This window comes from Anoplopoma fimbria, chromosome 8 (assembly GCF_027596085.1).
Source record: "Anoplopoma fimbria isolate UVic2021 breed Golden Eagle Sablefish chromosome 8, Afim_UVic_2022, whole genome shotgun sequence".
Taxonomy (NCBI): Eukaryota; Metazoa; Chordata; class Actinopteri; order Perciformes; family Anoplopomatidae; genus Anoplopoma; species Anoplopoma fimbria.
In genome coordinates this window covers 19,114,397-19,132,116 of record NC_072456.1, presented here as the reverse complement: position 1 = coordinate 19,132,116, position 17,720 = coordinate 19,114,397, and the positions used below count along the sequence as shown (strand labels likewise).

The 17,720-nt window shown below is 41.0% G+C and overlaps 1 protein-coding gene across 1 annotated transcript in view; it reads left to right on the top strand.

Moving 5' to 3' along the window:
- The window catches only part of cep350 (centrosomal protein 350), a 32,330-nt gene extending 16,423 nt beyond the window's left edge, over positions 1-15,907 (top strand). Inside the window, exons 20-38 of the mRNA XM_054602318.1 lie at positions 9-142; positions 221-328; positions 432-640; positions 851-1,065; positions 1,343-1,621; positions 1,738-1,887; positions 2,243-2,403; positions 3,888-4,010; positions 5,704-5,942; positions 6,036-6,235; positions 6,595-6,736; positions 7,239-7,399; positions 7,573-7,706; positions 7,800-7,855; positions 7,954-9,722; positions 10,174-10,662; positions 11,259-11,405; positions 11,736-11,858; positions 12,559-15,907. Coding sequence (XP_054458293.1) covers positions 9-142; positions 221-328; positions 432-640; positions 851-1,065; positions 1,343-1,621; positions 1,738-1,887; positions 2,243-2,403; positions 3,888-4,010; positions 5,704-5,942; positions 6,036-6,235; positions 6,595-6,736; positions 7,239-7,399; positions 7,573-7,706; positions 7,800-7,855; positions 7,954-9,722; positions 10,174-10,662; positions 11,259-11,405; positions 11,736-11,858; positions 12,559-12,729 — 5,010 coding nt within the window. The 3' untranslated portion in view covers positions 12,730-15,907. The remainder of the gene's footprint in view (positions 1-8; positions 143-220; positions 329-431; positions 641-850; positions 1,066-1,342; positions 1,622-1,737; positions 1,888-2,242; positions 2,404-3,887; positions 4,011-5,703; positions 5,943-6,035; positions 6,236-6,594; positions 6,737-7,238; positions 7,400-7,572; positions 7,707-7,799; positions 7,856-7,953; positions 9,723-10,173; positions 10,663-11,258; positions 11,406-11,735; positions 11,859-12,558) is intronic.
- The last annotated feature ends 1,813 nt before the right edge of the window (positions 15,908-17,720 follow it).

Here is a 17,720-nt window from a genome sequence, read left to right as displayed (position 1 = left end):
TCTGTCAGATGGCAGAGTTGGCGCGGTCGCAGATAACAGGAGCTTTGGTTGCCCCCCCGGATGTTTCTGATTCCTCCATGGAGCAGGAAGAACAGCCGAGCTCCTATTCAAAGCAGCGAAAGGACAAAAATGAATCCGACAGGTGAACTAAAAACACCTTTTTTTCTGAAATATTGCAAAGAATTAAGCATCGGTTCTAAATGTTATGGTTCTCTTACAGCTTCCCTAGTGATGTGTCAAACAGAAAGACCAGGCCAGAAGAACCTTTGTCTTCGCTGAACAGCCTCAGTCACTCTGATTCTTTGTCCTTCAGAAGACCAAACCTCAGGTACAACTTAGGCCTCTTTTGTAAAAATACTTTCTCTGTTTTCTATTAGATTTAGTGAAGAAAAACCTAATGACACTAAATCTGTCCTTTGCCTCTTTCCCAGTCGAGCCGACTCTAGCAGTCAACACAGCCCGTCGCATGACTCGCCAGAGAATAGAGAACGGACGAAAAAGGAAGCAGCAGAGGTGAAATGGAGGAAGGGAGGAGCCGAAGAGAAGGAAGCAGGCAGCAGCTCAATAGACGAGGAAGTTCTAACGGCAGCAAATGACTCCCTCTGCAGTGACAGCATCCCTTCTGCATTGGATGAGAAAGGTATTGGTGGGCAAGCACGGCTCTCCGTTTAAAAGTTAACATCCTTTTTTCATGTGCAAACCCACCAGTATTTCCCTAGTATTAATTTAACTGCTGTTACATAAATGCCACCACCACTGTTAGAGAAAATGAGAAAATCTTATTTAATCTATATTGAACCTAAAACCTATGTGTACACAAGGCACCTAAAACGTACTTTTGGCTCTGTAGGAGACAGTACGTCAGTGGCAACAGAGTACTCGCTCAAGTTTGATGAGTCCATGACAGAGGATGAGATAGAGGAGCGCTCTTTCCGCTGTCTGCTGCCGTCTGAGGCGCACCGCCGTGGGACAATGGAGAAGAAGTCCCGCCCCCATGAGGAATCAGAGGATGATGGAGCCAATCACAACACAACATTAGTTTCAGGGGCACACAATATCTTAAAGGTGAGAGCCATACAAACATTTTCCAACATTTATCCCTAAGAGTCAGTGGTGGACAATGGATGGTGGCTGTGACTACTTGAGTTGTTTTTGGGATGTTCCTCATTAAGCCTGTTGTTTGTGTCTCTCTTATGTTGTCTCATACACAATGACTTCTCAGTACCTCACTTTACTTTTACTTTTACTCATGTTTTCCTTTGCTCCACATTTTTTAAAAACCTTTTATTTTTTTATGTCTATCCATTCTAACATCTATCTTTTCACCTCTGTTCTCCCGCAGTCTCAGGATGCAAACATGGCCTTTTCTGGCGGACAGGACAGCTTTTCCCAGTTCACCATGGACATGGTGCGTCAGTACATGAAGGACGAGGAGGTAAGACTGCAGCACCAGAGCTCTCTGCTGCATCTTCGCCAGAAAGCTGTCAAAGAAAAGACCAGAACTGAGCTGGCCTGGCTGGAGCATCAGAAAAAGAGGCTGAGGGACAAGGGCGAGGACGACAAAATGCCTCCCATCAGGAAGAAACAGAGGGGCCTTCTGATGAAACTACAGCAGGAACAGGTACATGGAGGCGGGAATATAAGAACATCAAGTGACAGTTGAGCTTTTAGACACACTGTGATCTTATCCTTTACTTTACTAACCAACTTTTCCTCCAACTCTACTGCTGTGCCCAGGCTGAGATTAAGCGTCTTCAGGAGGCCAACAAAGCAGCCAGGAAGGAGCGGCAGCTGTTGCTGAAGCAGCAGGAGGAGATTGAGCGGATGAGAAACTCTACATTCAGACTGAAAGAGCGTCTCAAATATGCTGGGGGTGAAACGCCACCTGTGAGTAGTTCTCACTAATCACCAGGGCTGGGTATCATATTTGAAAAAGTACAATGCCAGCTACCAATACTAATAGAGAGCTTCATTTGATACCCATCATGTGAATGTAAGTTGTGTGTGTCCCACACTCATACAGCGGTTACTGCTGATAAAGCCGTCCCCAAACGCACGGTGGCGATACTGCACTGTTGCGTAGACGTAGCTGTTAATGGAATCAAGAAAGAAAGGATACCTATAACTGTAGAACATGCTGCCATGTTTATCTAAAGCCTTTTTTTTTTTTTTTTTTTTTTTTTTTTTTTTTTTTTTTCACTAATACTTGGCCTGTCTGCATGTCCATTCATCCATCCCCCAGGAGACTCCTGTGTCAGAAACCCCTGTGTCTGAGGCAGCCTCCCCCAACATGAGACATTCTGATGATATCCGCAGCCCCTCTCCCCCGCTCTCCATCTCTGGAAGTGAGACCAGCAGCATCATGCAGAAGCTCAAGAAGATGCGCTCTCACATGGATGAAAAGTAAATTTCATTTTTCATTAATAAATTGGGTTCTCTCTGCTTACTACCATTTACACTTAGGCTGAAGTAGGGCTTTTATTAAAATTGGTAAAGCTTAGTTTAGACATGTGTTACAGCTGAGTGATTTTGCATTAAGGGTCGGGGTGTGCTTTTAGCTAAAGTGCCATTTGTGCCATTTTGTATTATTTCTACCATGTTAAATCAGAAATGTCCTAATTCTATACATAGGGTATTTACCTTAACTAGCAGCTTAACCAATGGAACCAATCAGTGCATGCCATCTTTCTTCTGCTGTCTAAAATGCTGTGGATGTGTGAATGTGAAGATAAGCATGCTCCATGTTGTTCTCCCTTTAAACTAGACCAGAATCCACACTCTCTGCTACAGTTTCTCCCTTACCTTCAGACTTATGAAAGCTATAACAGTACTTCTATGTAGGAGTTATCTTGTGCCGTCTTAAACAAATGTTTTAAATCAAGAACATCAGACAATTTTAAACCGTGTTAAATAATTGTAACACTATTTTACACTGCAACTTTCAATTGCAGAGGCATGCTTATTTTCCAGAAAAGGCAAACATCGGTTGTGCGTTTCCAATTTTTTTTATTACACCCTCCTCGTCTCGTTTTGACAAGTAACTGCATGTGTTTGGCCTTCCTGTACGTCCTCCAGGGTTTTGGACTTGGCCGACAACTTTGGTCAGGTGATTGTAGAGCCTCTCATGACTGGGTAGCTCCAACAAGTGCGCTAATTGTTCTGGGGTTTAGGATTTATAACTTGGCTATTAATCACAGGCCTTCCATGGTAGCTTTCAACATGTTTTGGCCTGTATTTGTTTTCATTTATTATAGCAACATCATTTTGATATATTATGAAGTTCAGAATCACAACAATAAGATTTAGATCACTGCAAAAAATTTGTCTAAACATGTATTTATTGGCTTGCATGTTTGCCATTTTAACAGACTACCCCTTATTTCTTCATTTCCCTGAATCATTCTCTATTACCACTGTCCTGCTGTTGATCAAAGTCAAAGCACATGTACGCTATATATTCAGCTTGATGTAACACACTAACAAAGTTCACTTCATTTAAGGTTGTAAGTGTTGCCTCACACTGTCATTTGTTTAAGAGTCAGGGTTACTGATAACTAATTTAACCCCCTCCATAAGCAGGTTTGGCAGTGATCATGTCCCCAGCAGAACCCTGTGCTTGACGTCCACATTTTTGCTAATTTGTTGATGGTCTCCCATTTTTTTTGACGAATCCATATTCTAGTAGAAACCTGACAGACTGACCCCTTGGGTGCCATAAAACCACATTTGCTCATATCACCCTTCTCTCTCCCTTTTTCTCTACTTGTTCTTTTTCTCTGTGTCTGTTTTTAATGTTTTTCCCCCTCTTACATTGTGTGTTGTTTGTTTCCATACCCATGTTTGTGTGACTCTTTTGACTTTGTCTGTTGCGTGCTTGTGTGTTGTAGACACTGTTCTCCTGTCCACTACTTCCTTTCTGTGTTCACGGCCCACCACTGGGCCTCCCTCAGTGTCTGTCTTCCCAACCTCCACCCTAAATTCCAGCTCTTTATCTACAACCAGTTGGTCAGGTACTGTATAGTGCTCTCTACCTCTTCCCCAGAACCTCCACCTAGCCCTGCCCTGCCTCACCCCTCACCCCATGGAACATGCTTGTTTTCATCTACTGGCACTGGGAACTTATAGGGGTGGGGACGGTGAATGATGACTGATTAAATGTGTTTCATTCTGTCCAGGATGGAATTTGGGCGGGAAGAGTTTGAATGAAAGCTTGAAAAGTGCCCAAGGAAGGCTGCCTAGTTGAAAATAACTAACCTTGTGACAACTTCACTTTAAAAATAATTTAAATTTTTGCCAGTTGTATATTATGACAGTACATAATGTTAGTGTTCGGATTAAGGCATTCTGTTGCGGAGTAATTTTAAACAAAATAACAAAGTGGTTGCATTTAGAACAATAGAGCTGAGATCAATCTTGTTTTGTGAAGGTTATAAAGGTTAAGTTTATTTCAATAGGAGCCTTCCTTGTTGGACGGGAATCTCAGACTCAATGCTGGGATTTCACTGATTTCTGTGGTGTTCAATTTGTGACTCTTCCCCTTCCTTCTTTCTTGCCTCTTGGAATTAATGGAATTAATGTTTCTGTGCATCTCTCTTTAGTGTCCTTCATATTGCGGCTGCTGGCTGGTCAGCTCCAACCCGGTCGTTGATACAAAATGTTTTGAGATTAAACCAGACTATGCTTTGGAAATAAAGGACTTCTGCAGAGAACAGACCAGAGATAAAGTGGTCTATCTCTTTAATGAGCCCAGTAAATCTTAACTAGCCCTCTTTATTAGGTAACTGTTGCATAGGATTGGATAATAAGTACAGATGGCCATTGGCTGTAATAGAGTTTGGGAAGGCACTAAAAGAACCGCCAGTCCGGTTCTTCAGTATCTGGCCTGTCATCAGTATGCATTAGGTCAAGAGAAAGGCCTCTAAATTAGATCAAGGCTAAATAATACTGCACTGTAATGGCACCCATAGCTGTGGGGGACCACATTACACAACAGCTATACCTGACTGCACTTTATTCTGATAGTCATCTGCAGATATATGTGCTATATGTTTAAGAGACTTGGAGTAAGTTGGATTAAAGAATTGAAAAATCATGTTGGCTTTACAAGACAAAAGAACTGTTGTGTTAAGACACATTCATACAGATGTAACGGTCTACGCTTAGATATTATTCTATTTTTTTAACTGCTATTTATGTATGAGGAGTGTGTGTGACTGCACCCAATCAGCATTCAACCCCTGGGTTTCAGTCCGATGCATGAATCTGACATCTTCACTGTTAATTTCCCTGCTCTCCTTTTCTCCTGAGTGACATGTCTTCACTTTATGCTTGTTTATTTGATGGGTACACTTCTTTATTTGGATGAGTATTCAAGGGAAGGAAATAAGTAAAGCATGTATTGGGTGTGTATGTGTGTGTTTGCTCTCTCTGAGTGTTTAACGGATGTTTGAGGTGAGTTTGCAGTGAAAACTGGATGTCCAGGTGATTTGGGTCTGCTTGCATCTTTGATATTGTGTTTCCATTCCTTATGATAAATGCCTTTGTCAAACTTCTCTTCTCCCCCTCTTCACTTCTATCTTACCTTATCCCCTCGCCACCCATCTTCTTCCTGTCTCCTTCCTCATTTTTCCTTTTTCTCTCCATCATCCTCCACTCCTTCCTCATCTCCCCATTCTTTTTTCACGTCCTTCCTACCCTCCCCAGGTTCCTGACAAAGCGGGAGCAGCAGCTGATGCAGAGGCGTCACCATGCTGAGGAGCTGCTGCAGTGGAAACAGCGTCTCGACCAGGAGGAGGCAGAGGTCCGTAGGATGGAAAAGGAGGCCCTGGCTGTATGGGACAGTCAAACATCTCGGGACATGGCAGAGAGCCAGGAAAAGGAGATCTCCCACATTAGCTCTAGTGACCATCACAGCTCAGAGCACAGAACTGACAGTGAGAAAGGTGAAGCAATATTATCCAAGCAGGTTTCAAAGTCAAAATTAGCTCAATATGTATCTGGAAAAACTCATTTTTTATCTGTTTTACACGTTTCAGAGTTTGTGAGTGAAGGCGACTGTTCCTCAGTGACACCTGAGTCCAGTATCCACACAGAGGGACTTGTGTCCCAGCAACCAGGAAGCCCATCTTCACTACAACCGGTATCGATCCCTGAAACACCTTTGGCCTCCGTGAGGAGCAGCAATGCAAATTACACCCATGACTTCACTTCAGCTTCCCGGTCACCGAGCAGACAAGTACGCATAAGCGTGGTTTTTCCATTCCTTTTTTGTATTTCAGTGTTTAGTCCTTTCTCTTTGATGGTAGCTGAGTTAGTTTTAAAGCGGAAGTACAGCTACTCTAAAGTCAACTTAATCCAGAGTATTGTGTAGATGCTGTTAGGGTTATTTGTAGTCCTTCATTGAAGTATTGAAAATACACAAAGCTTTATATTTAGTGAGGGACATGCAAGGGGGTAACTACACATTTATTAGTTTATTGTGCATGTTAAATATTAATACAGGCATGACCCTATTAGTCCATCTGACTGTTGAAAAGATCCTGAAGTAATATTCCTTTCTCTTCCGCTCCTCCTCCTGCTGTTTCGTTTCTCCAGTCTCCACTCAAAGGCAGCCACAGCCCGGCTGCCTCTCCTTCAGAAGGAAGCAGCAAAACCAAGATGCAGCTTTGCTCCTCGTCCCGGACCACCAACCACGCCCGCGCTCAGCCAACTCAATCCCCCATGCACATGCAGGCTGGTGAGTTACCAGATAATACAAGACACATACACTGAACGTGTAATTTGTTGGGGCGTGTATTGTAGTACCTGGTAGTTCGATCGAAGGAGTAAAGAAGCGAGAGTGGAAATAATGCAGCTGTATTGCTGGCGCTCTGTAGTCAGGCATAATGTGATGCTGCCAGGAATACATTATGCAAGCACTTTCCTGATACACATCCTGCTTAGCTGTGTGATAGGATGAGAGAACACTTAGTTACTGCACAAGCAAAGACAGTTCTGCTGGCCCCGCATTGTAGCTGAATGTGTTTTATTCAGTATTTGCTACAATGTTTGTTCATTGTGTACAAGCCAGAGCAACAGGCACAAAAACGAGACATTCTTAGTTTAGAAAATATACACTAATCTCCAAAGAATTGGGTTTGCGTACAAGTGGGAACAAAGTTGGATTACCCTCTGCTAATCAGAGATCTGGCACTGGTTTCACATTCTAACTGTGATTTATCATCAACATTTCCCTTCAGAACCCATATCAGACCAGAGTGACATAGAGAGCCGTATCAAGGCCCTGAAGGAAGAACTCAGAAAACGAAAGTTTATGGCCTACCAGCTAAAGAAAGAGCAGAAGAAGAGGAACAAGGAGCGCCTGAAGGCACAGGAGGCCAGCCTACTGAAGCAGCTGGAGGTAAATATGTTTGAGTGTATGAGCGTGTGTGTGTGGCCTTCTGGATGGTGGTTTGTTTAAATGTTTGAACATCCAAAGAAACTTGGATGACTATATTATTGTTAATGTGTTTATCCATGCACTGTAAGCAGATTTCTTCATATCTTAACTGTTATTCTCCCGTTTCCTTTCAGAGCTATAACAACTTCATTGAGAAAACTAAGGCAGAACTGAACAAGGAGCCAGACTCAACACCTGACACAAAGTCCCAGATCAAGGATTCCACCTCAATCGTGGAGCAGACCAGCATTAAAGCACCTGCTCACAGGTACCAAAAACAGCTGTAAACATGACAACACATCTGCTATTATGGAGTTTGAAAAGATTGGTGTTCAACTAAAAGCAAATCCTTCTTTCTCAGCTCTGAAACCAGCCAAGTCTCCCAAAGGACGCAAAGTGATGCTTTATTGGATCTCAGTGAGTGATACATTCATCATAATTAATTTGTACATTTTAAAAAATGTGTTATTATGCAGATGTTCCAATGACAATGTGTCCCTTTCCTATTGTAACAGATGCCCTTCCTCAAGTCGATCGTAGTAGATCCACCTCAGTGCCTGAAGAAATGTCTGATGAAGACCCACCAACAGTCACTCCAACCCCAGTGTACGGCAGCCCAGAGTGTCCGCCCTCCAGACCGAGGAGCCGCCTGTCCACAGAGGAACTTTTAAGACCTTCCTCTACGGACGCCCAGGCACAGATGATTGAGTCTGGGGATGAAAACATTGTGTCCTATCACAGGGCTGATGTTCAGGAGGAGCTGGAGGGGGAAGTAAGCTCCACATTTGAGGATCAACATCGACATTCTCCATCTGTTAGCATAGAACTTGATAATAAAGTAAGGACGAGGGAAACACCTGAAGCGGAAGAAGCTGTAAAATCGAATATCATCTCCTCCAACAAGTCACATTCGACTGCATCAAGTGACCATTCCTGCTCTCCCAACTCTGTTGCCTTCTCTTCAAAGAAGGAGGCACCCATGAAGGAAGTCGACGGCTCTTCTCCTATAGTAGATGGTTATCATGATGACTTTGAGTCTTCAGTGGATTCTTCACCCAGGGAGGTGCATCATAGTTCCAGGCCTGCCTCTCAAACCCCAGTTGCCCCTACAGAGATCAAGGGCTCGAGAAAAGACTCCCCTAGCAGAGCCACACCACATGACAGCCATGATGAGGAGGTAGAGGAGGAAATCGCTGAAGAGCTGAGTCAACGTTCAGGGACTAGTGGAGCCAGCCATCAATCTGAGAGACTGCTGGATCTTCATAACCACACAGAGGACTCCAAATATGACGGCAAGGATACTGTTTATTCCAGACACTCGCCACCAATTTCACCTGTTGCAGATGAAATGCCAAGTTTTAACATCGCAGATCGAGTTCTCGTTGGTGGTGTTCAACCTGGCACTCTGAGATTCAAAGGTCCAACCAGCTTTGCAAATGGCTTCTGGGCTGGAGTGGAGTTGGATAAGTCTGAGGGGAGCAACAACGGCACCTATGATGGGGTGGTATACTTCGAATGTGATGAGAGCCATGGTATCTTTGCTCCTCCGGACAAGATTACGCACCTGCCAGACAAGTTTGAGGCCTACACAGACACCACGGAGGATGAGGACTCGTTCTTTGATGGTCTGTCGGATAAAGGTGGGGATAAACGTGAAACAGATGGGCACAAATCCCCAAAACAAGGAAATCTGAAGAGTGAAAATGAACAAACGTCTAACAAGATCTATGGGCCTGGAGATAAAAAGATAACAGATGAGTCTGTTCACAAGAATGGATCCCACCTCAATTCGCAGCATCACAAAGAATCCAAGCCTCCCATCTCTAATGGCAACACTAAGGACATAATGTTGGATTTTGAAGATGCACCAACCACCCTCCTCATCTCTGACATGGACAACATTGGCCTGGGGAAAAAGAATCAGACGGACTTTACTACCCTTGTTGAGAGAGAAGAGGTAGACTCAAAACAAAAGTTTGGTCATGAGGATCTTTCTACAGATATCAGGGATGATAAGAGAGAACAGGAGGACAGAGACTTACTGGACACATTTGCAGACAAACTCCTCAACAACTTTATGAATGACACGTTGGCGCAGTTTGCTGAAATTAAAAAGGCCAAAGAGCAGAAGATAGAAGCTGCCAACCAGATGAAAGGAGACCTGTTTGGTGAAAATGTTGAAGAAGAAGAATGGTTCCCTTCAGTGCAACAAAAAGACGATCTCCCCTTCTTCCTACCTTCAGAAAAAGAAGAGCTGTCCTCTCCAGAGCTGTGTAAACGACCGGTGAGTGTATGTTTCAGATTCTTTAGTGACCTGTGGATAAATCAGGTCACTAAAAAAAGGATAATACCCTTAAAATAATATTGTGCTTTACATGATTGGACTGTGGGATTTCTATTGTGTGGAAACACCAGCAATGCCATTATCATGTTACTGACAAACAGAACTTGTTGATTTGACCTGGAGAACCCTTGTTTTCTGTCTGCTCAGCCAAAGTCCAACTCTATGTTGACAGACTTTATTGAATTTGGTGCTCTTTGCTGAAAAACTTTGGTGTTTGAAACATCAGTAAGAACGAATATTCTTTAAGACTAAATCAAAAATGTAAAACAATCATGTATTATGGGACTTGTTCTGTTATGGTGAAGGTAAATGTTCATATTTCTGGAAGGTTCTTATCTGAAATTAGAAGTGAGCTTGATATTCACTTTTTCCTGTATTTTTTTCACAACAGGAGAGTCCAGTGTTGGGGGCCAGTGGTCAGGAGGAGCTCGCCAAGCGACTGGCAGAGCTGGAACTGAGCCGTGAACTGCTAGAGGAGCTGGGTGACGATCAGGACTGGTTCGATGAGGACTTTGGCCTCAGCTCTCGTAGAGAACAGCAGAGACTCAAACAGAGGGACGAAGAGGAGGAAATGAGGCTGGGGGGGTCTGACCCATCAGTCGGAGAACTGCAGGTTAAGACTCCACCTAGACCTGAGCTACCTCTCCCCATGCCCCCCAAACTACCTGAGCAGCCTGCCATGGTTGTGCCCCACTCAGCCACAGAGGTGGAGAAGATGGTCCATGCCGCCACTCGGGAGATCTGGGAGAGCTGTGACCTGGGGAAGGATGGAGCCATGACCCTGTCACAGCTGCCAAGCCCCAAACCTTCACAAGAGTATCTGGGTAAAGAGGCCCGCAGCCAGGACCCGGAGGCCCTCTGCGTCCGCAGCTACAGAAAGGTGAAAAGGAGACTTGCAAAAACATAAAACAAAGAAGTATAACAAAAACAACCATACAGATAGCCCACTGAAAACAATGAATGAAAGTGTATTACACCACAATCTGTAAACTTGAAGAGAAGTAGGATGAGCATCCTTGACTTCCTTTTCATTCCCCCACCAATAACGCTGGTGAAAATCAGCACACAACTGTCCCACCGTAGCACTAAGCCAACAGCAGTGTAGGCTTAAAGACCACTTACTCTGAGTGAGTTCACTGAGGTTGAATGCAAGACAAGTTTCCATTATTCAGCAGATTCCTCTCTGATTAGCATGTTGATTTTTACAGCTATTTCACTTGCCTTTATCTTACTAGATATCCTAGATATATGCTACTGACCAACTTTGGACTCTTGCTTCAGATATTGTCTCAGTTGATTAGACATTTTTCTTTAAATGCAAAGATCTGTTGAACATTAAATATTTCTGACTGATTGATATGCTATCTCACACAAGATTACTTTAGCTGGAAAACTACCGGAGCTTTATTTGCTCAGATTTATTTAATATGACTTCAAATAAGCGCTTGTATCTCATTACTTTCTGTCACTCCCCAGGCTGTGTATGACCTGACGTGGGAGATGCTTCAGGAGATCTATACCGAGGACCCCAACGCTGATCAGCCTCAGTGGGTCAAACCACGTCGAGTTAAGTCCTCCTCCTTCCACAGAGTGAAGACACCAGGAGACCTCACCAAAATCCAGGTACACAAAGAGATGCTACATTTATGTGTCTGAAAAGTACCCACCTCGGACAAACACACTGGCTACTTAGTTCGTCCTACTATATTTTAACATTCTAATTTCCCCACTATAAAGACAACTAGATAAGTGACAGTATTGGTTTGGTTTTTTTTCATCTTCAAAAGTGAATGGAAGTGTAATCAAATTTCAAAATATGGCTTTGTTAATTCACCTAGGCTATCTGCAAGTTTTATGGAGAGCAGTAACAAAGGCCTTACCTTTTACAAATTCAAATACACTGTTCTGCCTTTTACACACCTGATGACATTGTGTTTTTACATTGTGTCCCAGGAATTCATCTCAGCAGAAGTACTGAAGCTGTATGGTCTGACAAAAGACTTCAGCCAGAAGACTGACTGGCAGAAGATGCTCAAATTTGGCAAAAAGAAGCGAGACAGAGTCGATCACATTCTGGTAGGTCACATCACTAAATGTTTGGGGGTTTTTTTGGTATATGATTATAAATAGCAGTAGTTTCATATCAGGGATTACATTTTTCTGTCACCAGGACAGAACACCTCATTTATAGTAGGAAGTTGTTCAAGATATCTATCATGTATTGATTGTAGAATTTTTGTTTGTTGAAAGTTAAATACAATAATTTTGTTTGTCCTGTGTGACATGGTCTGTTTTCTTTTCTTTCAGTTAATATTATAATGAATTGTTTATTTGCTCTAGACGGCAACAGCAGTTTCATAAAATGCTCATATTTTGAAAGTTTAAGGCTGAAACAGTTTAAATTATTACAGCCTTTAATGCTGTTTACTGGGAGTAGATCTTTATCTAGCTAAAACAATTGTTAGCCGTATAGTTCCCCTATACTAGGCCCCATATAGTTCCACACTTAGGTACAACAGTGTGATGAGCAGATTATTATTTACCATTTCTCTGACGAACCTTAACAGACAATTTGACTTTATCTCAGAATAACAGGATGTTACAGGAGTTGATTATATATAACAGTCACCCAGCCATGAAATTGTGATGGAGTGATTGTTTTTTAGCTATTTTAATTTAAACTTTAAATCATGAAATGTTTCCACATCACTCATTACAATGTAAACCAATGATATTTGTCACTGTGCTACAGTAGTTGACCCTGTTTGTCTCTCAGGTTCAGGAACTCCACGAGGAGGAAGCCCAGTGGGTCAACTATGACGAGGACGAGCTGTTTGTCAAAATGCAGCTGGCAGACAGCATCTTTGATGCTTTGCTGAAGGACACTGCAAACGTGCTGACGCTTATCTATGACAAGAGGGCCAAAAGAGAAAACACCCTCTCGTGACAGATTTACTGTTTAGATTTTAAACTACAACCTCTAGCTCAACCCCAGTCTTTCCCCCACCCCTATGAACTCCAGCCAACCTCCCGCTGCTCAGTCTTCCACCAACTGATGTGCCAACAGCAACCCTCAGATGCCTTCAGTCCCAGCATTACCTCTCAGCTAAACTACTCCTACTTATCCCTGTGACATTCATTTTGCTGATTTTGCTTCAGTAATGGTTAAATGATTTATTCTACACACAAAACGCCTCCTGAGCAATCCAGCCTTCTTGAACCTGAACACCACCTTGTCTCGGTTCTCACCTCCTGGACTGGTCCTTTTGTAAACGCCAGTTTGAGGATGAGTAGATGTTTCGATGGGATAGACTGCGCCATTTGTTCGCACTTAAAGTCCATTAATGCTGCTAAATTTATCGTTCCATAGGGGACTGTAATATAAAATCAACCTTGAACACAAATAAGGTTGCCATATTTTGCATTGAACCTTAAAGTAAATATATGTATGGATTCAAAAATTGTAATAGAGTAGCAGATAAAGAATATACAGTGTAGTCCATGAGGGACTTGACAGTGACACATTATCGCGTTGGCTTTGTAATCCAGTTAGTTGAAATTAAACAATGACTATGAGGTTAAACTTTTAGCTGTAATTTGAGGGATTTTACATTCATTTGAGGTGATCAGACCTCTGCTTAAGGGCTTTGTAAGCCTGCGTTGAATTAACAAAAAAAAAGAAAACTATATGAAGTCTTTGACCTAGAGACAAAAGCTGAGAGTCAACACTTTAACTTTATAATCATTGTTGAATTTCTAATTCAGTGTACTGGAGGAGAGCTTAAGAAATTGAAACTGTCACAGATCAAATATTGTAAGACTTCGCCGTATTGGGGTGTCGCTGAGATCAGATATTGTATGAAACATTTTGCCTCCATAATTATATTATTTATTGCGTGAAAATGTTTGATTAGAGGAGTAAGGAGCATTTTGAACTGTAAATGATCTTGTCAAAATATAAAAACAGATTTTAACATTTAATTAAATTGTAAAAAGCACAAAAAGAAATGTGAACAGCAATATATTATGTAGGAGGTTTAAAGAATGCTATGGAAACCAGAAAAAGAACACGGGGAGAAAACTGTTTTAATATTTAAACGTTGTAGTTTTAATGAGTCATCGAAAGTGTTCTGTATGACTTTCATTGTGGCCACAACTGTCCGGTTGTCCCAATTTTGTTCTACATATACACCGTGTACTTATGTGAACAGTTTGAAAACGTCTCATACAACCAGCAAGACAATACTTGTCCAGTGATTTGTGGTTAATTCCTATTTTTCTGTGCTCTAACTGAAGCATTTGCACCTCATTCAACATTGTTTTGTGTGTTAGCATTGGGGGAAAACACCTGTCCATCAACGCTATGTTAAAAAAATTGGTAATTTTAGCATCAGTGCTGGTATTTTATACATTTCATTTGTTACTTTTTTTCTGTGCAAACACGCTACATACACCAAACACTGAATGAGTTTATAGTTTGCACGTGGAACTCAAAATAAATTTTTAGAGTAACATCACAGAACAAACCTGAAATGCTGGATTTAAGCCTTACTTTTCCTAAAATCAATGTACTTTCTTTGACCTGAGGAGAAAAACAATGTGGTTGTACTGTTTATTCATCAGTTGACCGCGTAAAGGTTGCCAGCTGAACATTTGCCCCAAAACATTGGGTTGTGTAGAAGCATGGTTATATGCTCCACTTGCTGCTGTCAAAGACTTGGCTTTACAGCAGTCAGCAAGTTCAAACCAGCCGTCAGAATGTAGCCCGGCGATGTCGTCAGTCTCTCTCAACATTCAGTTTAAGTGCCTCTTGAGTTGTAGATTTATAACAAACTCTGTGGATGTCTCAAAACCCTTTGGACCTATTTCCTTTGAATGTCTCCTTCAACCGCTTTATACTAAACCTTTTTGTAAATTATCCTTAAATGGCCACTCTTCCTTCTAACCGGTTTGCCGATACTTCAGTTTCTGCCTTATCAATCTTTCTGTATTGAAGCATAGTTGAGAACGTTTTTTTAAAACCTTCTCATTTTGTCTTTGCCTCAGCCTGAGGAAATGTTTGTGTTAACAGAACCACTGACTCACTCTAAATGTTACCTGCTTCTTGTCCACGTCGCCCCTCCATCAGTGCATATAGACACAGTTGAGTCACTTTGTTGATAAAGTGTATCGGGAACTAGATTGTAGACACTCCGCACAATCGCACACAGTGTGAGTCATAGAGCTGATGAGACTGAGCACGTAGGACTGTATCAAAGGGCTTTTTTTAACCCTCTCTGTCAGCTTTGCTTTGTTCAAACAAACTCATTGTGACAGAGCTTCTAAATCCTCACCGACTGTTTGAAGCTAAAGTGACCTTAAACTGAGTCTTTTTTTCAACCGTCAATGTTTAAAGAGTTGCTAAGGTGTTTGCTCAAAGTGTAAAATGATACAATGTAGAAAAAGACCAAAAACATTGACACCAATTCATCCATGCTGTATGAATTGTATGTCTGGTCTGTAGGCATATGTAATTGTTATGGTGACATAATTTGTACTTTAGAAACTCTCTCTGCAAGGCTTTATTACAAACCCTCTAGGATGTCCTCTTGAGTTGATTGTATGTGGGAGGCAGTGAAGTTCCCCTCTGTAACTATGCAGTACTTGGTCTTATGCGTTGCTTCATATGTATGGACCAAACGGCTTAGACTTCTGCTGAGTCTGTAGATTAATGAAACCGTCAAGTAGCTTACAGCTCTTTGGTGTAGGATGGAGATGCTTCTATCTGCTCGTCTGAGGTCTGTTTTCTTTACAGGGAGCTGGAGCAAGTTCACCTTTTAAGAGAGATTGATGTAAATAACTGATCAAAAAAGTAAAAACAAAAGATTTGATTATCAAATTAAACCAGTTAGACTAGATTTCTCATTTCACCTTTTGAAATTGTTGATGAATATTTATAATAATGTGCTGTGAGTGTGCGCTAAGTGCACTTGAAGAACAATTATTTTATGGGTGTAAATATACTGTCTGTCCTATCTGACCCACTGTTACTGTAACCTAAACGATTGTTGTAAGATAAACACTGTATACTTTGCAAATATGTGCAAAATATATATTTGTTAACTTTGAAATTGTAAATAAAGCTTCCATTGTTTCTAAAGGAATTCTGACTTGAAATGTGGTGGTTTTGGTTAGTTTGCAGGAGTTACTTCAGAGTGTTGTTGCAGCACTGATAGCAGGCCAAAGAATCTCCTCCTAACTATCCAAATGTTTAAAAAAATCTGCTGGCTTCCTCAGATCTGTAAATCTGTGATAACAATTTAAAAATTGCAGGAGGTTTGTAGTCTGTTGCTCCTGAACTGATTGCAGAGTTGCAGTGTTATTTATGGGAATGTGGAAGTTACATGACATCAAAAGGAGTTTTCATCCTATTATTACACACTAGATGCTGCGATATTCTGGTATTGCCAATAACCAGGATAATTAAAATTCAATATTTATCATGTTAATAATTCATATGATAATAATTTTATATATGGTTATGGTTATAGACTCTCAACCGCACTACACTTGTATTTTGAGTAAAATAATTTGTCGAAAATGAGACAAAACACACAATGAACAAAGTTAAAGATGAATTTCACTGAAAGCAATGTCATTTATTTTCTTCTATAGATATTGTGATAATACTGTTACTGTGAATTATTTTGGACAATATAGTGGTATAGGGAAAATTTGATAATGTGACTGTCCCAATTACATACATATTACATACTATAACATGAAATATTTACAGAGGATGTCTGATTGACAGGTCTTTTTAATACAAAGATAAAGAAACATATGTTGTAAGACAGCCTTGTATTTTGCCAGAAATAACTAACCCTAAACCAGAAGCTTTTATTTTGACACACACACACACACACACACACACACACACACACACACACACACACACACACACACACACACACACACACACACACACACACACACACACCGCTAAATCAACCACAATCAACCTCATCTCATGGCATTCCTTATTGGTTGTCATGGAGATAACTCCATCCGCTGAAGGGAGGTCGTGCGATACGTTTTAAAAAAACAGAAACACTTTAAATTATTATTATTTTTTTTTGTATTCATTTATTTAACTCATTGTGAATGTCAATAAACGTTTTATGTTTTAAAAAATAAAATAAAAAAATATGTATGTATGTATAAATAATATTAAAAGTCATTAAAAGTTACTTCCTGTATGAAAGCCGTGAAGGGGCAAAAAACTGTACTGTCACTTTTACTCGCAACATTTCATCCTCACACCAGACGTCAACCAGAGAAATGAGTGGAAGTCGAGCAGGTCGAGCGAGTTACTTTGTGGCTTGAGGCAGTGAAGTTCCCCTCTGTAACTATGCAGTACTTGGTCTTATGCGTTGCTTCATATGTATGGACCAAACGGCTTAGACTTCTGCTGAGTCTGTAGATTAATGAAACCGTCAAGTAGCTTACAGCTCTTTGGTGTAGGATGGAGATGCTTCTATCTGCTCGTCTGAGGTCTGTTTTCTTTACAGGGAGCTGGAGCAAGTTCACCTTTTAAGAGAGATTGATGTAAATAACTGATCAAAAAAGTAAAAACAAAAGATTTGATTATCAAATTAAACCAGTTAGACTAGATTTCTCATTTCACCTTTTGAAATTGTTGATGAATATTTATAATAATGTGCTGTGAGTGTGCGCTAAAGTGCACTTGAAGACTTGTACAATTATTTTATGGGTGTAAATATACTGTCTGTCCTAAAAAACCAGAAACACTTTTTTTGTATTTATTTATTTAACTCATTATGAATGTCAATAAACGTTTTATGTTTAAAAAAATAAAATAAAAAAATATGTATGTGTGTATGTATAAATAATATTAAAAGTCATTAAAAGTTATTTCCTGTATGAAAGCCGTGAAGG